The sequence below is a fragment of the Dendrobates tinctorius genome, unplaced genomic scaffold (genome assembly GCF_039654945.1).
Source record: "Dendrobates tinctorius isolate UK_male_01 unplaced genomic scaffold, ASM3965494v1 ptg000103l, whole genome shotgun sequence".
In the NCBI taxonomy this organism is placed as follows: Eukaryota; Metazoa; Chordata; class Amphibia; order Anura; family Dendrobatidae; genus Dendrobates; species Dendrobates tinctorius.
The window spans coordinates 2,158,995-2,186,267 of NW_027361771.1; the positions used below are offsets into that span (position 1 = coordinate 2,158,995).

The 27,273-nt window shown below is 41.7% G+C and overlaps 1 protein-coding gene across 5 annotated transcripts in view; it reads right to left on the reverse strand.

Moving 5' to 3' along the window:
- The window catches only part of ITGB4 (integrin subunit beta 4), a 91,150-nt gene that overhangs the window by 44,773 nt on the left and 19,104 nt on the right, over positions 1 to 27,273 (reverse strand). For all 5 annotated transcript variants that reach the window (XM_073587937.1, XM_073587936.1, XM_073587933.1 and 2 more), the window contains exons 2-5: positions 14,947 to 15,024; positions 4,725 to 4,807; positions 3,909 to 4,010; positions 1,926 to 2,130 (exon numbers count right to left, since the gene is read on the reverse strand). In XM_073587937.1, the coding sequence (XP_073444038.1) occupies positions 1,926 to 2,130; positions 3,909 to 4,010; positions 4,725 to 4,807; positions 14,947 to 15,024 (468 nt within the window). The remainder of the gene's footprint in view (positions 1 to 1,925; positions 2,131 to 3,908; positions 4,011 to 4,724; positions 4,808 to 14,946; positions 15,025 to 27,273) is intronic.

Here is a 27,273-nt window from a genome sequence, read left to right on the forward strand (position 1 = left end):
TAGATAGTGAGCTGGGCAGCAAGAGACAAATTTTATTCCTACAATAGGACAACACAGGGGAAGGGACAGACAGGGGAAATACACCACAAGGATAACCACAGGAATCAAAAGGAACACAAACAACTTCTCCAAGGACAGTTTGGCTTCTCCAGAAACACAACAGCTATTCCAGGTAAGTAAACCACAGGATAGTAAACCTATTGCTGGCAGGGGAGGAAGCCAGAAGTGAGGCGAGTGTAAATAGTAAAGGGGGAGTGCTCTAAGCCACTCCAGGACCTTGAAATACTTCTTATGGCGCCACTCATTACTTGCCCTGGGTGTGTTTCGAGTCATTGTCCTTCTGGAAGACCCAGCCACGACCCATTTTACAGAGGGAAGAAAATTGTTGGCCAAAATCTCACGATACGTGACCCCATCCATCCTACCTTCAATATGGTGCAGTCAACCTGTCTTCTTTGCACCCCCCAAAGTATGATGTTTCCCCCACCATGCTTCATGGTTGGAACAGTGTTCTTGGGGTTGTACTTATCCTTCTTCCTCCAAATACAGCGAGTAGAGCTGATACTCCTTCCATGCCTCCTCTTGATAATCCAGATGGTCATTGATGAACTTCAAACAGGTCTGAACATGTGTTGGCGTGAGCAGGGGGACCTTGCGTGCCCTGAAGGATGTTAGTCCATGATGTCATAGTGTGTTACTAACTAATGTTTGAGACTGTGGTCCCAGCTCTCTTCAGGTCATTGACCAGGCCCTTCAAAATCAGGGCTGATTCCTACCCATTCTCAGAATCATCCTTACCCCATGAAGTGAGAGCTTGCATGGAACCCCAGAACGAGGAAGATTGACAGTCTTCTTGTGTTTCTTCCATTTTCTAATAATTGTGCCAACAGCTGTTGCCTTCTCACAATGCTGCTTGCCCATTGTTCTGAAGGCCATCTCAGCCTTGTGCAGGTCTACAATTTTGTCCCTGGTGTCCTTAGACTGCTCTTTGCTCTAGGCCATGGTGGGGAGGTTGGAATGTGATTGATTGAGTGTCTGGACAGGTGTCTTTTACACAGATAATAAGTTCAAACAGGTGCAGTTAATACAGTTAATGAGTGCAGAGTAGGAGGGCTTCTTAAAGAAAAACTAACAGGTCTGTGAGAGCCAGAATTCTTGCTGGTTGGTATGTGATCAAATACTTATTTCATGCAATAAAATGCAGCTTAATTATATAAAAATCATATAATGTGATTTTCTGTATTTTTTTATTTTTAGATTCTGTCTCTCACAGTTGAAGTGTACCTACGATAAAAATTAGGCTAGGGTCACACTGTGTTAAAGAAGTCTGTTCAACGCATAGCGTTGACTGGCTGCGTTAACGCTATAGCATAACGCGATTGCGTTATGCTATACTGCTAGCGCAGATGCTTCGTTTGCGCTAGCAGTGACTGAGTCACCCTAACAAGTGCCCTCTGTTTTCCTCCCGCTGCCTACACTGCTCAGATCGGAACCCTGTTCCTCCTGCTTCTAAGATAGCCACTGCAGTGCTACGAGAGCTTGATGGTGCATCTACACCACACCTTGCCTCCCTGTATTGTGTGATAAGAAAGACAGAGAAGTGAGACGTAGTCTAGATTTACCACTGCGGTCACCATTCCACTGTAACAAACATATTGGAAGCAGGAGATGTGATATGCCAATCTCAGCATAGCTGGCAGTAGGAGGCAAATGGTGGGCACTAGTTGGGTGAAAATACATGATAAATGTACAATCACTTTTCAGTCACAGGTTGAATGGTCGCTTTAAGACTTTCCCCTTTGTCACAGAGCTTTACTTTTCCATGAACTTTATGCAACAGGTTTGACTTTTGTCCCCATCACATTAGTTATACATACACATTGTAGATATGGTCCCATGAAAAAATATCACAGCCATGTTCTTACCCAATTTATCCCCCATATTTTTAAGATTTTCCAAATCATCAGACATTGAGTAGGAGAAGTCCATCAAGATGTATAGGTCTACGGGTGTATCCAGGGGTTCAAACACACGATATTCAAAGGTATGTTCCTCGCCAGCACGTAGACGCATGGACATTTGTTGAGGGTAAACTTGTGTCCTAATTTGTCTTCTGTCGATCTCTTCTTTCTGTGAATACATACACATACTGAGAAACCATATATGAAAAATAGTGTTCTGATTGAATGTGAACTGAGAAAGTGGCAGGTTTTTAGCTTTTTTTTAAATGTGAGCACCAACATATGCTGTTTGGCTGCTGGGACAAATGGGAATACATGGTCCCTGTCTTCCATTGGAGTTCCAGTCTTCTTGGTGGCAAGGATAGCTTCATCTACAGAACTATTTTTGCCATCAAAACACAGAAACTTGTTGAACCCCATTATAGGTCAAAGGAATTTAATAGAATTTATAGATTCTGCTGAGAGGCGTACTAGCTCTCAACTAGATCTATCTTATTTAATAAACTGAACAAGTGTCTGAGTCTTTCTTTTTAAATAATGTTCTTTAGAAAAATTATTCAAATTAGCTCTCTAAAAGCAAACATGCCAACCAAACCATGTTCTCCTTCAAAAAGAAAACAAGAAATACCCATCCGTAGACAAACATTTGAGGGTTCTGGCCCCTCACCAGTACAGGGAAGAGTGAAAACTGACTAGATCGTCTTAAAGTGGTTGTCCATTCTATTAAGACAAGTCTGTAATATAGACAGGATAAGCGTTATGTGTTAATCCCACAGTCTTCACTTGTTTCATGTATGGAGATCTACTGTCAGCACAACAGAGAAAACAGTCTATAGAAAATGAAGAAAGTATTGGCGGGCACACAGCTCCAATACTGTAGTCCTCCTCTTGTACTTTCTTCATTTTCTATAGACTGTTTTCTCTGTTGTGCTGACAGTAGATCTCCACTTCTTCTGCTATCTCAAACACTGACCAATGGAAGGAAGATGGCAAACAGAGAAATTATAAGTGAGAGCATGAGCTCTGATGGATTTGTAACATTTTTGAAGATCGCTCAGCTAGGTAAAGTACTTACAAATACTCTACAGCAGCAAAATGGTAGAAATTTTTGAAAGGAAGACTATATAGAAAGTTGTTGATCTTTTGCATTTAGGAAGCAAATGTACAATAAAAAAATTGTAAAGGTGTGTTTGTGGAGGGGATTTCTGTTTGTACTGTGCTGCTTGTACTGTGGATGACATCCTCTGCAGCGCATGCGCAGTACAAACTTCAGGATAATGTTTACATTTTCACCAATTGTGATTTTTTTTCCACCGGACGCTACGGACGGCAGAAAAAAGTTCAGGGTTTTTAAGGACTGTCCGTAAATTTATGGACCCAGGGCCCAGCAGGTGTAAGGCACATCTATCATAACAGCAGCAAACTGAAAAATAGCGCATGAGATGCCATATTTAAAGAAGCAGTCCAGCATTTTTTTTTCTTTTCCAGTTCACCTCTCTGCGATTATACTGAGACTGAACAATGTCCCAGGAGCTGTTTACTCATCAGCAGTAACTGTGATAGACGTTTCTGTCAAACCCCTCCTTTCACCTGTGGAAACTTTTGTGGTATAGTCAATACAATTTAATCTTACAGCAAGTTCTGGTGATATAGATGGTGAACATAAAAGCATGTTAGTCTCTATAAGATCACATGGCTTAACTAAGCAAAAAGAATCCATTAACTTTCAGATGGAATGGAACACCTATAAATACTTGCTGAGTTATATATGTTAAGGGACTAGTGACAGGATGAATAGAAAAAAAGCACTGGACTGCTACTTAAGGTAGGAGGAAGAAATAGGCCACACTGGAGATGCGGTTAGCATTTTACATCTGTATTTTGAAATCAGTGGTGCATGTAAAGTGGTGAAGTGTGAATAAAGTCTAGGTAGGAGAGAAAACTTACCATGATTGTTTTGATCTCGCTTCTCATGTAAACAATTCCAGCACTGCTGCATCCATACTCCTTGAGATTATCCATCAAATCACAGCGAATATTATGGAAATTCTAAGAAAAAATAAATAAATAGTAAAAAAGAACTTTGCCTCCATATCAGGAATGAGCATTTTTGGTATTTTCTTCACAACTTATTTTCACCATTCTAAATCGTTATTCTTCTCCTCCTCACTATCTGTAGAAAAATTATACAATTGATAAAGGATGATCCATCCTATTTTGTAATTTCATATTTAGTTATTAGATATATTAATAAAGGCTTTTTTTTTCCATTTAAGAATCTAGAAAACCTGGATGACAACTCTTATGGGAGCTGTAATTGAAATCATATTGGTTGATTTGAAGTTTTCCCCAGTAGAATCTTAGAAATACTGGTTAATAATTGATTTTTTAACAAGTTAACAAAGAAGTCTCATGGGTTTTATACATGAAGTTTTGATTTAGGGTGGAACTGCTCTTTAACATAAAATGAGTGGATCCATTTATATGTTGTGATTATTGATGAAGGGTGGAGAGTAGCAGAGATAGCTGAAACTGAAGCTTTAAATTTTGCTAAAATGTCTCATTACATGAATACATATAGCAAATGTGTAAATTAATGGTAGTATATTAATAGAACAAAAATGTCCCTTCCAGTACATAAACGATCAAAACAATTCTGCTTAGAAAAATATATATATCCAAAGTGACAAAAAAAAATATAATAAACGGTTAGACAAATGTGAAATACTGTATGAAAGTGTGTAATTCCAAGTTCAGTCTTACCTCATCTGTGCAATATGAGCAATCCATATGCACGCGAATACATTCTGTGCAGGTTTTAGCTCTTGAGGCCACACAAACATTGGCTGTGAATGCAAAGAGACAGATTAGGGCTATGCTATATATGCATGCTGCATACAAATACAGAAACTCTTGATGACTACCCATGTGGGAAGGTAATGATAGAATATTGGTTGACATTGGATCCAAAATAACAGACTTATACATTATACATTGTGTTGAAAATTAGCTGTGCAGCAGAATGAAAAATGGAATTAATGTAGTCAGGCACAGTGACACAGGAGGTCTGCTCAAACATGCAAAAGCTTACATTAAAAGAGTTGTACATTTTGATTATTAATTCACTTTATTTACATTTTAATTAATAGATCTTGGAATAATAATAATTTCCACAATTGGATTTATTAAATGAAATGTTCCTGTGCTGAGATAATCTTATAAATGTGCCCCTGCTGTGTACTGTATAATGGCTGTGTCTGACCGTACAGGAACATGGTCTGATCATACCACAGCTCCTGGGCAGGGGAGGAAGCAAAAGAGAGTATGTAGGCAGGACAGCATTGGATCTCAGCTGGTTCTTTCTGTGAGGTAAAACATTTCACTGCCTTTTCTTAAACGTTTTACCTAAAAGAAGAAATCAGCTCTGATCCCCTGCTGTAATGTCAGTACACTCTCTTTTGCTTCCTCCCCTGCCTAGGAGCTGTAGTATGATCAGACCATGTTCCTGGATGGTGAGAAACGGCCATTTCACAGTACATAGCAGGGGCATATTTATAAGACTAGAGAGGAGGACAGGCGTTGTGTTCCTGATGATTGACAGTTCAGACAAGTGTCATGGTTGTGCATCTAGTTCAAACTGTGTTCTCTCTGTTGCTACAAGCATAGGCAGCATCCAGAGGAGCATGATGGAATTGAAGCTGGGCAGCTTCAGAGAGGCTCTTGCTAGCTCTATAGTAAAGAGCCTGTAAGCGCGCTCCTTGCCTAGGAGATACAACTCTTCAAATTTCTATTTATTAAGATTTTTAAGGAGGGGAAATAATACACACAAAGGACATTTTTCACAAAACAATACAATACACCACACACCTGAAAATAGGGGAGGAACAATAATACCAGGGAAGGGAATGGGTAATGGGGAAGGGTATGGAGGGACATAGGATAAAATTAAAATAATACGTCAACTGAACCTAATGGACCCATTTTTTAACAATACAAAAGGTAGTACAGTAGATATTTATCACCAATTTCTATGGAAAATATTTGCAGGATGACATGTCAATGTTCTTTCTTATAAGGTCTCTTGTATTTAGAGGATATGGAGTGTTCCAAAGGGACCATCTTCAATCATAACTTGTAATAGAGTTATTTCTAATAGTATATGCATATTCAAAAACATTATTAGCCGAAACACTATCTATTGCATCTGAGATAATTGGGGGTTGAGCTTTTTTCAAGTTGACTAATATTTTTGTGACTAGAAAGAAATGCATTGCAACAGATTTATCATTGATTGGCAGATTGTTTGATTCCAGTGATAATAATGCTAATTGATGTGAAGATGGAGCTTCCAACTTATAGATTAATTTGAGCAAATCAAAAACTTCTTTCCACAATTCAACGATTAAGTGAAGTACCACCTCGTCAGTGTTTTAAAGAAGAATTCGTATAATCTGGCATTCGATGAGCTTGTATAGGAGTTTTAAACTGCTTTACGCCATTTTTCTGATGAAAATTTGCCACCTCATTTTCCCAATTTAACATATATTTTTGCTTAGAAAATGCCAAATCTTCTTTAAAAAGAGTATAAATATCTTTGGTGGAGACACACCTCTGATACACTGCAGCAGTGGCTGGTAACCTAGGCAACAAGCAGTAATTAATGAAATGAAGACAGAGGGGATTTTTGTTAAGAGGTAAAGTGCAAACATAGTTTTACAATTACTTTTTACTTTTGCAATTTTAACCATTCGTGATGTTGAGACGACATCATCTGAATCAGAGAGTAGCATTTATAGCTACCTCTTTCAGTTTACATACACACAGAACTGGGGTCTTCTATTATCCCTAATAGTTTGATTCAAATCTAGTCTTTCTTCAGACCCCTCTAACATTAAAGTAATACACATAGTTGTAGGATGTGTGACCGCCTCCCCGGGCAACCAACAAAAGAGATAAATGCAGCTGGCTAGAGGCTTCACCATCCCCATCATCTATTTAGAAGGCCCTGTTGTACTTAACATTTCAATCCACTTGAAGACTGTGTGCTACAAATTATGCCAGTGATAGAAAACTGCTACTGAGAGGCAGCTTTAGTCTCATCAGGGCCTCATATATTTATACCAAAGTCCACCACAGATTGTCTAGTGCCGCGGGATCAACAGATAAATATATAGAAATGATTGATGTCAAAAACTTCTAAAAATGTTTCCCCAAGAAGAAATTGCTATAAAGGAAATGTGTAATCTTATCCTTACAAACTCCCCGAAAGGCTTTTCCCATCATAGACATTCCTCTTTGGAATAAATGAATACATTGGCAACTGGGCGTTACCTCAGATTGGACGATGTCACATTATAAAGGAAAATACTCCAGTTAAAGGAAATCTGTCAGCAGTTTTTGCCACCTAGTCTGAGGACAGCCAGATGTAGAGGCACAGACCGAGGTTGCTTTTCAGCAAATGGAGTTGGGGGTTTCGTCAAGATTAATGATGTCCTCATTGCTGAGAATTACAGGGAGATACTTATTAATCATATAATACCATCAGGCGGGTGTCTGATTGTCTCCAAAGTTATTTAAAAGTACAAAATAGGCCCCAGAAACACAGCCAATATATTAAAGGGGTTCTCCAGGAATAGAGAAAAAGATAACTAAAGGAAGTGTCATAAATAAATTCTTAAATATATTTAATTTGCAAATCACAATTGTTTTCTCTAGGGAAGTAATCACTATAGAATCAAAATGGCCGCCGTCTCATTTCACTGAGAGAAACCTGTCCTATATTGTTAGGACAGATGCCAGTAACCATATGCAGTAGGAAGCTCTGCCCTCTTTCATATGTAGGAAGATGGGCTCTGACGCTCCGCTAATATTACTGGAGATACCAGAGGTGCTGAGGTAAAAAGAGGCCACTCATACTTCTGTGTAACAATATATGTTCCCCCGGGTCACAGAAGTAAAGCTTCCTACTGTACATGCGCACAGGCTCCTGTCCTATTAACATTGTACGACAGGTTTCTATCAGTGTAACAAGGCGGCAGGCGTGTTAATTTTATGGTTATTACCTCTCTAGACAAATCCATTGTGATTTGCTAAATAACTGTATTTAGGAATATATTTATAATAACATTTCTTTTAGTTATTTTTGTTTCTATTTCTGGAGCACCCCTTTTAAGACATTGACTTTATGTCTGGCGCCTATGTCCTGCTGTAGAATAAATTTGGAGTCAGACACCTCAGTAAGTATCTGCCTGTATTTCTCAGCTCTGAACATATCATTAATCTTGACCAAACCATAATTCCATTTGCTGACATGGAGCCCCAAATGTGCAAGGTACCTCCACCATGTTTCACTGTTCATCACTGTAACGCTCTCCAGCCCTGTTAAAGCCAAATATTTCACGTTTTGACTCATCATTTCAGAGCACCTGCTGGCATTTTTCTGCACCCCAGTTTCTATGTTTTTGTACATAGTTGAGGCACTTGGTCTTGTTTCCATGCGAGGTATGACTTATAGCTGTAGCACCCACATCTCTGCCTGCAGTCCCACTCTCCCTGCAGAAACATCAGCATAATCACCGCCAAGGATCCCGCCCTGCCCCTTCCGGGTCCGCTGCTGCCCGGGGTGCACACACTCCTACAAGTTCTCCAGGCACTGTGCTTAGAGCGCACGCACGCACACTTCCTCTTTCTTAATGGGACCGCACGCGTTCCTCTAAAGTGTCCTCATCCAATAGCTGGAGGTCTCTTACTATTTAAACCGCCTCCTTTAACATGGAGGTACCTGTGCAATGTTTGTTCCTAACACATTTGTCAGTTCTCAGGTCCCTGTACTAGCATCTCAGCCAGTGCTCACCTCCATGGCAGCAGAGCCAGCTGCACCTGCCAGTGCTCACCTCCATGGCAGCAGAGCCAGCTGCACCCACCAGTGCTCACCTCCAAGGCAACAGAGCCAGCTGTACCTGCCAGTGCTCACCTCCATGGCAGCACAGTCACCTGCACCCACCAGTGCTCACCTCAACGGCAGCAGAGCCAGCTCCACCCGCCAGTGCTCACCTCAACCTCAGCAGAGCCAGCTGAACCCGCCAGTGCTCACCTCAACGGCAGCAGAGCCAGCTGCACCCGCTAGTGCTCACCTCAATGGCAGCAGAGCCAACTGCACCCGCCAGTGCTCACCTCAACACAGCAAGGCACGGGAGCGCCGCTTTTCATGCAAAATCCCCAGGTCACCACTTTTGGAAGCCACCTTACAGAGCATTTCCTTTCTGGATCCCTCAGCTAGTTCAACTACGGATCCTACCCTCTAACGTCTGTGAATAATCATTATCACTGCGTACTATCACTTTGTATGCCTACAATTTTGTGAGATTTACTTTCTCATTTTGTTAATATTTTGGACTGAAATAAATACTTTTTATCACCTTATCTTAAGAGAGTGCGGTGAACGATTGACTCTAGTGCTCACGTCAATGGCAGACTGTCCTGCCTGCACCTGCGGTTCCTGTCATCTTCTCTACCTGCCTGCATCTCTTGGACGTTCCCCTGGGCCATTCCAGCTGTCTGTTCCTAAGGGGTCAGCCGCTAAATACCCAAGGTCAGTCCTGGAGTGATCACCTCCCTTGTCTCTCCAAGGACTGCTGTGTCGTTAGCTGCTGCGTGTCTGTGGTCGGATTGTGTGTGGTCGGATTGTGTGAGGCTCCTAGTCACGCCCCTCCAGGTCTTCCATTGGCTTTGGCACAGTGGTTCCACCACCCACCCAGCCCGTTACAATAGCCACAATTCTTCCATGAGAAGAACCCTGGGCAAACTTCTACTACCAGTAGATAGTTTTAGTTTGGTCCCATTGGTTGCTGCCAGTTCTGAGCTGATCTTACTGCTGAACATCTTCCATTTTCAAAAGAAATTTTTTCATCTGTGCCGCTAAGTTTTCTTTGCTAAACACTACTTCTATAGTCCTCAGCTTTGCCCATTTCTTAGTTTCCTTAGCTCTCTAAGATTTGGAATAACCTTCTTCCTGAGTTTTTTTTCTTTTTCTTTTCAAAAACTGTGTACTAGATACTGTACCTAGAAGAACTGATGCTGTGTTGAAAGCAAAATATAGTCACACCAAATATTGCTTTAATTTAGATTTCTTTTTTGCTAATTCGCACTCACATATCTGTGTAATAGGAGACTTCCCTCTCCCCTCCATGTATCGCCATCATCAGCAGGAGCCGAGTCGTGTACAAGGCGCAGCCTCATGACGCGCCTCCATAGGCCACCGCGGACGCGTCGCTCACCCGACCAGGCATAATCACGTGACTCGCCCACCACACAGCATCGCGCTTGCGCAGCGCCGTGTGTAGAACGCAGCCACATGACACGCCCGCCAGAGGAAACACGCATGCGCAGCAATGCCCAGGGGCCGCAGTCACGTGCAGTGCCCACAACAAACCCCACGCCTGCACAGATGGCCCAAAACATAGTGCACCACAATGAGGATGTGAGTCCACTACATAGGCCAAAGTTCCCCTAGTCTCAAACTATACATGATGATGAAGGATCCACTGATATCAAATCACTATATCAATAATATCATATTAGCCTCAACAGCATAAGTGACCATATCTAATTCACTATATATAATATAATATACGACAAAAGGAAACCCATTTAATGTAAGGTAGCAGTGACACCGGATGTGGATGTGTCGCCTGATGCGGCTTGGATAATATTTAAAGGAGCCGCAGCTCCGGGGGATGAGAGCCAGCTGTAGAGAGTGGAGTCGCAGCGATGAGAGCCATCTGGAGAGAGCGGGGGACGAGCGAGGCAGACAAAGAAAGCAAAGAAAGGTATGGAGGAAGGAGAGAGAGAACGAGAGAGAGAGAACGAGAACTTGCGCTTGCCGGGCACTTGTGGGGTTAAATCTCCAGGCATGCGCACTTTAAAAAGCCGTTCCGGCGCAGCAAAAAAACGTTGCAGGGAACGCTTTTTGCAGACGCCGGACGGCGCATTTCTGCCGTATCCGGAAATAACCGGTGCCGCCGCATGTACATCCGGCACGATGCGGCGATCATTACTTTCTATGTGACAAAACCGGATCCGGTTTTCACAGTTTTCGCCGCATCGTGCCGGATTCAAAAAGACGGATGTGTGAAAGTAGCCTTAGTCATATTACAAGACTCATTAAAGGGTTGATTGTGACTTGTAGGATCGCCACTACCAACAGGTGGCGCTATAGAGTTCAAGTCCTCTTTTTCTCTGAAGAGGCAATTTGCATATTATTTTCCCAGAGGAGCATTGCACGGCGAATAAGCCTCCTTATCTTGACAAGCCAGAGCTGGCATGTTACTCTCCACAAGGAGAAACCTTACCCCTTAGACCTCAAAAAAAAAAAAAAAGAGAAAAACGCCAAACCAGGCACATGACTGACTAGAGTTCAAGCAGTTAACCAGAAGCATGTGGATGTTATGCTTATGTAACATATAATTATTATAATACAGATTATTAGTACATTTTTATATTTATTGTATTAAAACTATAAATAAATTCATTTAAACATTAAGGAAAAAGATTAAAATGAAAGGTTGGGAAGCTCATGTTAATAATATAAAATGCGTTCAAATGTTTGAGGAGAAAAGCCAACCCCAAGGGGGATCGAACTGGATCTTACAAAGGGATTTCTCTGATAGAAAACCCAATAGTAGAGCTGTCTGCCACTCCATGGTTACTGATTTGTGGATCCCAACCAAGGTAATGAGAAAATTAGGGCCATCATCTAATATATACTTTCCTTGTAATGTCTTCACTTCCTGTTCCGTCCAGATCCCACAATTCCAAGCGGCGGAAGTTCACCGACCACCATATTGGGACACCTAAGTGATGGGTGTCTCAATATTGAAACTGCTGGTGGTACCAGCCTCTTGCGCGGTACCACCAGCCGAACACCGTCACACCACACACACATTGTATATGCCATACGCACCATACACACACACAAACACACACTTATATGGCATACGCACCACACACACTGTATACGTCGTATGCAGCCTCTTGCACGGTACCACCAGCGGAACACCGTCGCAAACACGCAGCCACCGGGATCAGTTGAATGATTCACTGACCACCGCCATGTTTGTACAGGAGGAGCGCATGCGCAGTTTTAATGTGACCACCGCTATCTGTCTGTACAAAGATGGCGGTCTGATTTAATGCGCCTGCGCAAATTCTGCGCAGGCGCAGTAAATTAACACATTAACAAAGAAGACAACAACACAGTGGTGGAGAGAGAGACAGCAGACAAGGGGGAGAGCACATGGGGTACACAGGTCAAAGAAGAGATGACATGAGAGGAGAAGACATCAGATGGGGAAGAGAGACAGCAGACAGAGCACCGGGTGGAGACAGTTCAAACGGGACAGCACATAAGGGGAGAACACAGCACAGGAAGGAGAGAGACATTAGACAAGGGGGATAGCACATGGGGTAGACAGGTCAAAGAAGAGAGCACAGACGGGAGAAGTCAGCACATGGGGAAAGAGAGAGTGGATAGGTGGGTGAGCACATGGGGGGAGAGATTCTCAACGCTGCAAAGTCTGCCCCCATCTTGACATTACTGCCCTCCCGATGCAATAGCATCGGGCCTCCATCTAGTTGAACACATAAAAAGAAAGGAAAATGTGGAAACGCAGAAATTGTGTCTATTGTCACCCATTCGGCGTGTATAAAATTATATTATTTAAAAAATAAGGAGTTGGGGAAAAAGGAAGGAATACAGGTATATACGGTACTTCTAAAGTGAGTGGAAGGTGGATATCAAGGAGACCTGGAGGAAGAGGAATCGGAGGAGGTGAATGACCCGGTAAAAAAGAAAAATAAATATACGGATATATTGGTGTTAGCCGTGAAGCAAATGTGAGGTGTTTTGCTCTGAATTAATCAAGAGGCTAAATGAAGTACCTGGTGTATGAAGTGTACATGGTACAAGCAGAGTATATGGTGACACATGCAGGAGGAATGGGGTGCGGAGGAGACAGCAATACTCCCTGGAAGCAGAGTGAAGAAGGATGTGCTGAGGAAAAAGGCTGGGTCAAAACAAGATAAGAACTTCAGTTTGTTTTGTTACTAATTGATTTATTGTACCGGGAAAGGAATATAAGGTGCTAAGTAAAGAAACAAAAAGCAAGCTTAGGAGTGAAGAAAATGTGAAAGAACCCCACTGGAAGCAGAGGGAAGAAGAACGGGCTAAGGTAAAAAAAAGCCAGTTCAAAAAAAGAGCTGCATGTGTTGTCTCACTAATTTATTGATTGCACCAGGGGAAAGAATTATAGGTGCTAAGAAAAAACAAACTTTCCAGAGAAGAGGATATGAATGGAATATATGAAGGGAACAAGAGTATAAAATATATTAATAAATTATGAGGATGTGAATAGTTGTAAGGAGGTGGCGGGGACCCTCATGTACCTTCTCTCTCCTTGATGCTGGTCACCTGTTTCACATGCGGCACCCCGATGTTTTATTAATGTTTTGTTATTGTGTGCACTATAATGTATTTGTCCTGTAATGTGATGTATTGTGCTTTAGCTTAGGGATAGATTAGGAAGTAGTGCATGACCATAAGGGGATTAGAATAGAGGGGGCACATTAGAGATAGAGAATATGATAGATAAGAGTGTTAGTTAGATACAGTCAGCATAGGGGTTAAGCAGATGGGAGGAGTCACACAGCAGAGCAGCACAGAGCAGGGAGGTATAGGAAAGGCATTTCCTGATTAGAGACAGACGCCAGGCCACCTTGCCCAAGGGCAGGACGTGTGAGCAGAGTATTACAGGCAATGGGGATAAAGCTGTTTGGGTGTGTGCAGACGCTGCGGTATCCGCTGCGGATTAATCCGCACGGATTTTGCAAAAACCGCAGATAAACCGCAGGTCAAAAGACCTGCGGATTATCTGCGGTTTTGCTTGCGGTTTGGTCCTGCGGATTCACCATCTCCACAATGGTGGAGATAGGAACCCGCAGCGGTTTCCGCAGAAAGAATTGACATGTCAAGTAAGGGGTTCCGAGCTAATCATGCAGGTGGTCACCAGCTTATACAGAACTGTTCCAAGGAAAGATCAGAAGCTAACGGCTGTGATTAGGAGGCAGCTGAGTCGGTGAGCCTGTTACTCTATAACTCGCAGCCGGACCAGGGAAACAGCAGGAAGCTGGTGGGCCTGGAGCACGAGTGAGACCGAGATTGTCTAGAAGAGAGACAGGGATTGTCCAAGGAAACAGTTGGGACACGGATTGTCCAGGGATATAGTTTAGCTTGCTGGGAAAGGGAAGCTGATGCAGAACTTAGAGACTGTTTGGATGACAGGAAAAGATAAGAAGGTGTCTCTGTGTTTAACTTGTGCTGCCTGTGTGAAGAATGCAGATAAGAACATATCTCTGTGTTTGACTTGTGCTGCTTATGTAATGAATATGCTGCTGTCTAGGAACCTTTCATCTTAATCTTTTTCCTTAACGTTTTAATGAATTTATTTATAGTTTTAATAGAATATATAATAGAATATATATAAATGTACTAATAATCTGTATTATAAGAATTATATGTTACATAAGCATAATACCGGCATGCTTCCGGATTATCTGTTTGAACTCTAGTCGGTCATATGCCCGGCTTGGCGGGTTTTTTAAAAAAAATGACTGCTTAAAAGACGAACTTTCCTGACCGCTATCTTTTTTTGTTTCTTTGTCCTGATGAAGAGGTCATGTAGAACCTTGAAACGCGTTGACTTTTAAAACCTGTAATAATTTTTTTTCAGATTTCACCTCTGCCTTGAGTATTATCAGCAGCACAAGTGAAATACACCACCGACTTGCACATCTATAAAAATAAACTATTAACATCTCTATTTATGAAAGCATTTTTAATTTGCAGAAATTTCTACACAGCTACATAAACCTTTACACAGCACCATATCTATATACACTGTATGTACTGTGTAGCGGAGGATGTACGTACCTCTATTGCAGTTAACAACGGAGATACTCCGAAGTAGCAGCAGAGCCCCCAGAATGTGAGGGAAGAACATCTCTCCACCTGCCAGACACAAAGAAGGATTAGGTCATATATTAAAAAAAAAAAATTACATATACATTGCATTGCATAGCATGAGTAGAAGGAAAAACTGTATATCATGAAACAACTGCTAAAAATCAAGTCTGTTTTTCCAATGGCAAGCAGAGGTATAATTAAATAACAAATTGATCTGTTACTCACCCTCTCCAGGTCTAGCACTGCCTCTCCATTGCTGCTCTGGCTATTGCTTATAGCCTATAGTAATGATATCACAAGTGCAGCCAATCACCGATCTCATAGTCTCACACGCTCTACATTAGCAGAGCCGCTGACCTCAGTGATTGGCTGCAGCTGTGTTTTGTTCTGCAGATGTGATGTCACCATTTTAGCCTATGAACAATCACCAGAGAAGTGGCGGAGATGCAGAAATGGATCTGGTGACGGTAACAGCTTTGTTTATTATTTTATACCTCTGTTAGCCTATGGCTCGCTCACAAAACGTTGAAACAGAAAAACTCCTTTAACCCCTTAAGTCAAAATCGCGTATATGTACATTGGGGTGATGCGGTGGTTTACTGCATCCCACTGTACATGTACATGGTTGCAATATACTGTCACCACACAAAATCACGAAAAATGACAGTCTAGTACTCATTGCGATTCTGGATACTGGAGCACACAGTTTGCCGGCTTGAGGCCCATTAGATTTGGCAATCGCTGTGATTGGTTTGTCAGTACAGCCTGCTTTAACCTGTTCTTTCGGGTCTGATCTTCTCAGTCATGACACAGAGAAGCTTGGAGTTGGCTCCCGGGGCCTCCTGCCTTGGTCATGAATTGTCTAATCACCAATCGTGGCCTTTTAATCACCTAGATGCTGCTGTCAAAAGCGACAATGGTACCTAGATGGTTAATCTCATTGTTATCCCACGATCATCCATCCATTCTCTGATTCATACTGCCCATGATTCAGGCAGCACGAATCTAATGACAGGTTCTAATAAAAGAGGCTTACAAAATTGATGGAGATTGTGGAGCATTAAAATTCAAAGCAACTCGTAGCTAAAATGCCAGGCACTACCAAAGGTAGCTATGCCAGGTAAACAATACAGCGGACACAGGGCAGTGCCTGTGCCACGTTTTATAGTTTCCCATTCTAGGTAGTGGGATTGTGCTGCAATATCAAGTAAAACACGTGGAACTCATTGGAGCTCTGCGGCCCCTTCAGTCTGCTGTTTATATGGACCAATTGGTGGCATAATACAATCACCGATCGGTAAACTTTTACCAATCGGTGGTCTTGTGAATGCCTTTTTACATAAGCAGACCAAAGTAAACAATACACACTGAAATGATCTATACTAGATCGCTCAGTGTATATAGGCTACCATAGTTATTAGCTGTGTGAGTCCTGTTTACACAGGATGATTCACTGAAGAAAACGATGCTCTGCACAAAGATCAGTTCAGCTGATGAACAAGAGTTTTTGTTCATTGGGTGATAGGCAGCCTATTTACACAACAAGATAACTGTAAAACGAGTGTTTTTCACGATTATCTTGCAGTGTATATGCCTCTTAAGACTTCTTTCTTTAGAGGAACCATATTATTACCAAACAAGAAGATCGAGCTTGTTTCAAGGGTTCAAACAAGGTGTTAAGGGGAAACAAACACTAGGTTCTTCTATTCTTATCGGCAGTGCCTGACATCACAATTGAGACCCAGTTTGATCTTTGTCGTACTCTCCCTCTATTCTATATATAACACCAGGGGTCCATAATCTGCAGCTCAGGAGCTACATGTGGCAAATGGCTAATTGCTAGCTTTTTCCGAACTGAATGTGACTCTCAAGGTAAGAAAAGTTCGGAACCACTGAAATCATTATGGAATTATTTATGCAGTATACCCTTCAGCTTCAAAGGGAGAATAACTAACCATCAATAACCAGGATGCCCCTTAGGCCGGGGTCACACTTGCGAGGAATACAGACAAGTGCTATGCGACATCGCACAGCACTCGGACCAGTATTAATCTATGGGACAGCTCCCATAAACATTAATTTTCTCGGCCGTTTTCAGTCGAGTCTTGCTCACTCGCACTCATATCAGCCTATGGGTGCAAGTGACAGCGCACACATCACTCGCATATCATCCGAGTGATATGTGATGTACGTCGACGCCGGCAATGGAGGAGATGAAGAAATTACTTTCTCCGCCTCCTCCGCAGCTGTGCGAGAGGCTTGGAGCACAATCGCATGACTCTCGGCTCCCGCTCGCAGCAGAACAGGAGCCGAGGATCATTTGCATATCGTATCCAATGCTCTCGCATCAGATGCCATACGTATTAGCATTATTTCTGCTTTTAATGGCTATAGGTCTATTTGTTTAGTCCCAGCATAGTCAATACTGATTTATGATCATCTGACGACAGAAGAATGTTGCTATTGTGAATAAAATCACATGCACCCATCTGTCTAATCCAATATTTTAGGAAATTTCCACTAGTGCTTGGAGAAATAAAATGTTATGAAAGTCTAATGAACTGCTGTGTGGATAAATTTGAAGTCAGGAGATGGCTAGTACTGAATCTGCTTCACATAAATGGTAACCGCATCACCCCTGAGCCGGTGTTCTCCTTCATGACCAGGCAAAGTTTTACAATTCTGACCTGTGTCATTTCATGTGGTAGTGATAAATATAGGTAAACTTTTTTTGCATTTATTTGTGAAAATATTGTAATGTTTGGTGAGACTATCGCAGTTTTCAAAGTTTGTATTTTTCTGCCCTTAAATCAGAAAGATATATCACGAAAACATACCGTACATTTACCACATGTCTACTTTACATCATCATAATTTTTAAAACATCATTTTTTGTTAGACACTTAGAAGGGTTAAAAGTTTATCAGCAATTTATCAATTTTCCAACAAAATTTACAGAACCAATTTTTGGGGACCACATCACATTTGAAGTGACATAGAGGTACATATATGAAAGAAAATACACAAAAGTGACAACAGTTTAAAAATTGCACCCCTCAAAGTGCTCAAAGCCACATTCAATAAGCTTATCAAACCTTCAGGTGCTTCACAAGAATTAAAACAATGTGGAAAGAAAAAAATGAAAATGTTACTTTTTCCCACAAAAATGTTTGTTTAGCTACAAATTTTGCATTCTCTCAGGGCTACATGAGAAAATGGACCATATATTTGTTGTGCAATTTCTCCTGAGTACGCTAATACCCCATATGTGGTGGAAAACTACTGTTTGGGCACATGGCATAGGAAGGAGCACCATTTGACTTTTTGAAAGCAAAATTAGCTAAAATCAATAGCTAACGCTGTGTCATGTTGTAAGAGTCCCTGATGTGCCTAAACAGTGGAAACCCCCCACAAATGACCCCATTTTGAAAACTACACCAATCACGGAACTTATATAGAAGTGTGGTGAGCACCTTGATCCCACAAGCGCTTCACAAAATTTTATAACGTCCAGTCAGTAAAATGAAAAAATACATTTTACCTGCAAAAATGTTGGTTTTGGCCCAAATTTTTCATTTTGAAAATGGTAACAGGAAAACATGGAACATATAATTTGTTGTACAATTTCTCCTGAGTACACCGATAATATGCGGTTGAAAACTATTGATTGGGAGCAGGGCAGAGCTCAGAAGGAAAGAAGCACCATTTGACTTTTGGAGTACAAATTTAGCTTGAATAGCTATCGGACACAATGTTTTGTTTTCAGAGCCGCTGATGTGCCTAAATAGTGGAAACCTCCCAAAAGTGACTCCATTTTGGAAACTACACCCCTAAAGAAACTTATCTAGAGGTGTGGTGGACACCTTAAACTCATAGGTGCATCACAGAATTATATAATGTTGAGCCGTGAAAATGAAAAAATATATTTTCCCACAAAAATGTTGATTTTGCCCCAAATTGTTCATTTTCACAAAGATAACAGGAGAAAACAGAGTGTAAAATTTGTTGCGCAATTTATCCTGAGTACACCAATACCTCATATGTTTTGGAAAACTACTATTTGGGCATATGGCAGGGCTTGGAAAGGAAGGAACATCATCTGACTTTTGGATTGCAAAATTAGCTGGAATAGATAGCAGATGCCATGGTGCATTTGTTTGAGGAGCCCTAATGTGTCTAAATAGTGGAAAACCTCCTCAGGTGACGCCATTTTGGAGACTACACCCCTCAAGGAACTTGAACCCACAGGTGCTTCACAAAATGTTATAGTTTTAAGCCATGAAAATAAAATAAAATACATTTGGGCACATGGAAGAGCTCAGAATGGACGGAGCACAAACTGAATTCTGGAGCTCAATTTTGGCAGGCGTAGATAGTGAATGCCATGTCAGATTTGAAGGTTTCCTGACATGCCAAATCAGCATAAACCCCCACAAATTACCCTATTTTGTAAACTACACCCTTTGTGGAAATCATCTAGCATAGTAGTAGAATATATTCTGTAGTGAGCATTTTTAACCTTCATGCGATTCACACAATGGTATAACATTAGGCTGAGTAAATGGAAAGTTACCATTTTTTCCACTAAAATATTGCTTTGGCCCCAAATTTTTAATTTGTAAAAGCAAAAATAGGAGAAAATGAATGGTAAAATTTGTTATGCAATTTCTCCTAAGTATGCCAATACTCCATATGTATTCAAAACTAATCTTGAGGCATAGTGCAAAGCTCCAAAAGGGAAGAAGCTCCATACTGGAGTTCAGATTTTGCTGGAATGGTTTGAGGGTTCCATGTCACATTGGCAGAGCCCCTGAGGTGCCAGAACAGCAGAATCCCTACATAAGTGACTCCATTTTACAAATTACACCCCCCATGAATTCATCTACAGGTGCAGTGATTAAGTTGATGTAACGGTCGACCAGGACTATAGTCATGGTCAGAGACACTAAAGCATCAGTGTCCATGCCCTCTCTCTCAGACAAATGCAATCCACTGTTCTGCGTACCTGCGTCTCCAGGTTTGGGTCCCCCTGGGCATTTCCCAAGCGGCAATGGCCCCTCTCCAAGGTGACTCCCAGTAAGGCCTGGATCACACTTCCGTTTTTTCAAATCCATCAAAATCGATCGGTTTCCGTCAAAAAACGGATCCGCCATTTTTTTGGAGGATCCGTTTTTTTGTCCCATAGACTTCCATTAGCGGTTACCGCGGATCCATCAAAAAACAGATCCGTTTTTAAAAAAAACGGATCCGTTTGCGGAAAAAAATGGAAACGGATCCATTTGGTGGACACAAAAAACGGATGTGTGAAACAGGCCTAACTGAGACGGTCAATGGTAATTTGAACGGTTTCTTTGCTGACAACTTCACACAATATTTAACAGTTGGCACATCACTGATAACACATCCGTCTTTACTTGCTTCCTCAGGTTTCCCTACTTTGCTGACACTTCTATACGGCACGTACGTGGACCGGACCGTCTTAGACTGCTTCCCAGCCTAACCTTGCTATGATCACAATTCATTCTGCCTGTTTCCCCCAGACATGAAATCATCCGCCACCTGGTTTAGATTCCTCTGGAAAAGCATCCAACCCGTCTGTACTGCCCCCTGTGAAGCTACAGCATTCTTCTGTACCTCACTTCGTCCGACTCCTGTCCTAAGTGCGTCCGCCCAAGCTACAAGTCGCCACATCATCTCTACTGCTTTGGCCCACTATACTGATGTCCAATAGCCGTGGATAACTTGGACTGTCACTGCTTAACGTTGCGTGGCCGCCGAGCCGTCTTGAGCATATAGCCCATGTAGAAACTTCGGGCACCCTGGCCCCATCTGAACCTACTTCCTTCTAACTTAGCCTTAACTCCCAGTAGACCCTCCTACACTTAACCCTATCCTACTAATAGCTCTATATAGTAAAGCACCCCCTCTCTAGTGTCCAAAAGGTGCACTACGCTTTCCCTATCTAAAACATAACATTATACAAAGTAATACAACATATTTATAGCAAATGGTATCACATATAACAGTGTGGCAATACCATTGGTTTGGGTGATAACACATGATGCTGGTACTGCTACATGTCAGGTTATTATACAAACATTAAGAACATTAAAGGAGAAAGAGCAAGGGAATAGTGTCATTCCACTCCCTTACACCGACACCACATGTGCCTCACAGAATTTTATAGCATTGGGCGTTGAAGAAAGAATAATTACATTTTTACCGCTAAAATGTTGCTTTAGCCCCAAGTTTTTAAGTTTTATAAGGGCTAATAGGAATAAATGGAACTGACAGTTTGTTGTGTAATTTCTCCTGAGTGCCTCAACACCCTACATGTAATCAGGAAATACTTTTCAGGCACAGTGGAAAACGTTGAGAGGCAGAATAAACAAATCAAAAGCATTGAATTAGTTTTAAATATTTTTTACGCCATTCCTCATGTGGTGTAAGTGATTAGTCAGTGCGATTACAGAGATAGATTTATATTGGGTTTTTATGTTTGGCTGCTTGTAAAATAAAATGTTTGTATCACTATATTTTAAGAGCTATAATTTTTCTATATTTCTGCTGACAGAATCGTGAGGGCACGTTTTTTGTGGGAAGAGTTAACTTTTCCATTGGTACAAATTTTTGGACACAACATTTTATGATTGTTTTCTATTCCAATTTTTGGAGGGCAAAATGAACAAAAATCAGCAATTCAGGAATTGTTTTGGGTTTTTTTCACGCCGTTTACCTACCATATGGTAAAATTGATAAGCAGCTTTATTCTTCGGGTCAGTACGACTCCAGTGACACCACATTTATAGCACTTTTTTATGTTTTGCCGCTGTTACATAATGAAAACTATATATTTTATTGTTTTGCATCAGTATATTCTGAAAGCTATAACAATTTGATTTCTCTGCTGACTGAGCTGTTCTGTGGCTTGATTTTTGTTGGACAAAATGTTATTTTCAGCTATACCATTTTTATTTCCATGCAACTTTTTGATTGCATTTTATTCCACTTTTTTGTCAGTATGATGAATAAGCATTTTTTTTACCACATGCTTTATTTTTTTTTACGGAGTTCACTAAAGGGGTTTAATAGTGTGACAGTTTTATAGCTCAGATCGTTCCCGATGTGGCTATATCAAATATGTGTATTTGTTTATATTTTTACATTTTTTTTAACTTTTTTTTGTTTTAAACTTTTTTACTTCATCCCTCTATGAGATTTTAATTTTTATTAGTCTGATCCTTAGTGCATTGCAATGCACCAACATTATACCTGTCAGTACAGAACTGTCAGAAGCCTCTTAGACCAAGCTTCTGGCATGGTCTAACAGGCTTACCATAGCTGGCTGACCTTGAGGTCATCATGATGACCTCGTGTTGCCATGGCAACAATCTCGCGATGACATTTCGGGGATGCCGATTTCAATGAAGACTGAGCCCCCCTCCGTCTCCCAGTCTACTAAATGCTGTGGTCACTATCAATCTCGGCATTTAAAGGCCTAAATGGTCAAGGGTGCCTCTTCTGTCAGTGACAGCCAGAGCTTGGCTACAACTTACGCTGAGCTCCCTGCAGTGACAATGCGGGCAAAACTCCTGTGTCCGCATGATTGCCATTACGTAAATTTACATTTTGCGGGAACCCCTTCCAGACCATGACGTAAACTCACGTCAAATGTGGCAAAGGAATTAAAGCACCACTCGCGTTTTGTGTTTTTTAAATTTCAACACTGGAGTGGTGCAACTAATCAAAGTTCCCTGACCCTAGTGTTATACTTATCAGCTGCTGTCTTCAGCTCTTCCCAGCGCCACTTCGGTCCCGCGCTGCCATCTTGTGACCGCAACTGACTGACCAGAAATCAGAGGTAACAGTCATAAGTTCTCATTGTAAGTCTATGAGAGCCTCATTCTGGCCTTGTTCTGGCTCTTGTAGACTTACATTGAGTTGTGACACTGGAGTGATCCGGTATGTCACAATCTGCAGAAGATGACCTGAGCGGCACCGATAACAGAAATTACATTAGTGACACCATTCCAGCGATAGAATAAAAAGAAAACCACTGGAGTGGTGCTTTAAATAGCCCTTCTAACCTGGAAATGTAAGTGACATGAATTGTTCTATTGCATAAATAGTTCCTACTAGTGCTGTAATAAGTCATATTAGCTACAAATGGTTGAGGGTAGGTGCACACGGTCAGTAATTGGCAGGGCTTTGGACGCAGCACGTGTCCGCTGCGTCCAAAGAGCTACTGGTTTTTGAACGCAGGTGATTCCGTATGTGTTCATTGAACCGTGCGGAATCACCGAGTCCAATGCATTGTACGGGTAAATTCATCTTGCGAAGACTTCTCCACAAGATAATTTGACATGCTGTGTTCTGGAGAGACGCGCCGCATGTCCGTCTCCGCAGGAGATCCACGAGCGTCCTGCACACATAGTGGACATGGGATTTCTTGAAATCCCATCCACTATTCTGTAACATCTGGACGCTGCGGGTTGGATGCTGTGGAAATTCGCAGCCTCCATCCCGCAGCATTTACTGACCGTGAGCACCTACCCTCACTGTTATTTGCTACTTGTGAATTTTGGTATTCTTTATTTGTGTCAATAGGAAAATGGAAGAGAATATCAATGCAAGAAAAAAGTGGTTATTTCACACTGAGAACTTTATGTGAATCTAATATGTATTGTTAGTATCTATGCCTGTGTAGATAATTAGATAGAAGGAAGGCCTGACTGTAACAACTAAAATAATATAGGTAATATATGTAGAAAGAGTGGGCAGAAACTTGACTATATGAGCACTCACTGACATTTTCTTACTTGTCTGGACTAGCTTCCGCCTCGACGTCTGAAATTTTGTGCATACCAGCAGTCTAACATTGTTTCTATATAGTTTTAATGGGAAATTTGCCACTGGAAAAGTCATGTTTTTTTCACTAATCATGACTACACATCACATACAGTGGGCAGTGAAAGTATTCAGAACCCTTTAAATTTTTAACTCTTTGTTTCAGTGCAGCCATTTGGTAAATTCAAAAAAGTTCATTTTTTTCTCATTAATGTACACTCTGCACCCCATCTTGATTGAAAACCCCCCCAGAAATGTAGACATTTTTGCAAATTTATTAAAAAATTAAAACTGAAATATCACATGATCATAAGTATTCAGACCCTTTGCTCAGACACTCGTATTTAAGTCACATGCTGTCCATTTCCTTGTGATTCTCCTTGAGATGGTTCTACTTCATTGGAGTCCAGCTGTGTTTAATTAAACTGATAGGACTTGATTTGTAAAGGCACACACCTGTCTATATAAGGGCTCACAGCTCACACTGCATGACAGACCAAATGAGAATGATGAGGTCAAAGGAACTGACCAAGGAGCTCAGAGACAGAATTGTGGCAAGGCACAGATCTGGCCAAGGTTACAAAAGAATTTCTGCAGTACTCAAGGTTCCTAAGAGCACAGTGGCTTCCATAATCCTTAAATGGAAGAAGTTTAGGACCATCAGAAGTCTTCCCTGACCTGGTCGTCCAGCCAATCTGAGCAATCATGGGAGAAGAGTCTTGGTCAGAGAGGTAAAGAACAACCCCAAGATCACTGTGGCTGAGCTCCACAGATGCAGTACGGAAATGGGAGAAAATTCCACAAAGTCAACTATCACTGCAGCCCTCCACCAGTCGGACCTTTATGTTAGAGTGGCCCAATGGAAGCCTCAGTGCCAGACATATAAAAGCCCGCATAGAGTTTGCTAAAAAAAAACAAACACATGAAGGACTCCCAGACTATGAGAAATAAGATTCTCTGATCTGATTAAATGAAGATAGAACATTTTGGTGATAATTCTACGTGGTATGTGTGAAGAAAACCAGGCACTGCTCATCACCTGCCCAATACAATCCCAACAGTGAAACATGGTGGTGGCAGCATCATCCAAGGGGGGTGTTTTTCAGCTGCAGGGACAGGACGACTGGTTGCAATTTAAGGAAACATGAATGTGGCCAAGTACAGAGATATCCTGATGAAAACCTCTTCCAGAGTGCTCTGGACCTCAAGACTTGGCCAAAGGTTCATCTTCCAACTAGACATTGACCCTAAGCACATAGCAAAAATAACAAAGGAATGGCTTCAGAACAACTCTGTGACCATTCTTGACTGGCGCAGCCAGAACCCTGACCTAAACCCAATTGAGCATCTCTGGAGAGACCTGAAAATGGCTGTCCTCCAACGTTCACCATGCACCTCAGGGACCTGGAGAGAATCTGCAAAGAAGAATGGCAGAGGATCCCCAAATCCAGGTGTGAAAAACTTGTTGCATCATTCCCAAGAAGACTCATGGCTGTACTAGCTCAAAAGGGTACTTCTACTCAATACTGAGCAAAGGGTCTGAATACTTATGACCATGTGATATTTCAGTTTTTCTTTTGTAATAAATTTGCAAAAATTTCTACATTTCTGCTTTTTTTCAGTCAAGATGGGGTGCAGAGTGTACAGTAATGAGAAAATAATGAACTTTTTTGAAACAAAAAATGAAACAGAGTGAAAAATGTAAAGGGGTCTGAATACTTTCCGTACTCACTGTATATATACACCTCACAATCATATATTAGTACAAGATTAGGACTAGAGTACTAGTAAATCTGCTGACATGTAGTCCTCCATATTCATGAGCTCTGTAAAACCCCGCACCCCACCACTGAGTGGCAGTTTTTTGCTTATGCACAGTGTGCACAAAAAGTTGTCAATCAGTGGTGTGGGTAGGATTATACAGAGCTCAGCTAGATCTGCAGCAGATAAAACAATTATTGATCAAAACTGGAGCAAGCAGCCTAGTAAGTGATACATTGCTGTAATCAGGGTCTCTGTTCCTACATTATTCTGCTCTCAGATGGGTCAGCAAAAACTGGTGACAGATTCTCTTTAATCTTGCAATAATACAAACCTTATGTGATTTTATTGGGTATTTCCTGTACGGTATATGTTCACACATGGCTGACACCGCGCCAGTGCTCTGACCAGTCTCCTAATTGATTTCAGCTAATAGAAGCTTGGATGCTAAAAACTGGTCAGTTTTGCCACTAATCTGCCAATCTCATCTTTTGGTTATGGAGAGATGTGACTGCACACTTAGCAGGTATGGTACCTTACCTGTGAAGTAAGAGTGCATTTACCTGGGCCAAAAATTTGTGACCAGTGATCAAAAGAATGCTCATTCCCAACACGTCATCTCATGTAAACAGGGGGTGCGCTCCTGACAATATGTAAGCTAGCATGCTATATAGAGACAACGGTGTAGTTTGTATCGACCAATGTATATAGTCAATCAGCACTCTAAGTGCACTTTTACTTTTAGGGTACAGCTAAATGATGCTTCGAATGCACTTGACAAGGTTACCATGGCAAGCCAATGACTGCATGATTGTGAAAGAAAATCGGGTGTCAAATTGCCTTTGATGTAGATGGAGTTTTAGCAATATGCAGACTGACCACAGCATCTGGACATGTCCTTATTATGATTCCTTCATGTGGTGATTGATCTCAGACGTGTCATCTGGGTACATGATGATGTAAAAAAAGAGGCCAAAATATTGCTCCATGTTTCTCACAACAGCAAACCAACACATTTATTATTTACCTCCTTCCAGAAATACTGTAGGTATTGACATATCTACTATATAATCGTCTAATTGTGTCTGTCTGTTGTAACAGAAATCCCACATCGCTGATTGGTCGTGGCCGGCCGGGCGTGGCCAATCAGCGACAGGCGCAGTCCAGCTGCGAATTGGCGTGGAATTCAAACGACGCACGCCACCGCTACCGTCGGGAGATCTGCGGCGCTAGCCGCTGATCTCCCGGCGGTTGCCGCGGGTCATCTCCTGCCGCACTGAGGTCAGCGACGACGCAGCCGGGAGATGACCAGCGCAGCGCTGAATGTGCGGATTGTACCCAGGGTCCGGAGGGGAGGAGACTCTCCTCCAGACCCTGGGTACCATTAACCTGTAAAAAATAGAATTAAAATAAAAAATAGTGATATACTCACCTTCTAACGGCCCCTCTCTTTCCCTCCTCTCACTACGCGCCCGGCATCTTCTGGTCCCAGTAATGCCTCGCGCGAAAAACCGCTGATGACGTTGCGCTCTCGCAAAGTGACGTCATCTCCGGTCCTTCGCGCTAAGCATTACTGGGACCGGAATATGCTGGGAGCGTGGAGAGGCGATCGGGGGCCGTCGGAAGGTGAGAATAACAATTTTTTTAATTTTTTTTTTTTATTATTTTTTACATTCTATCTTTTAC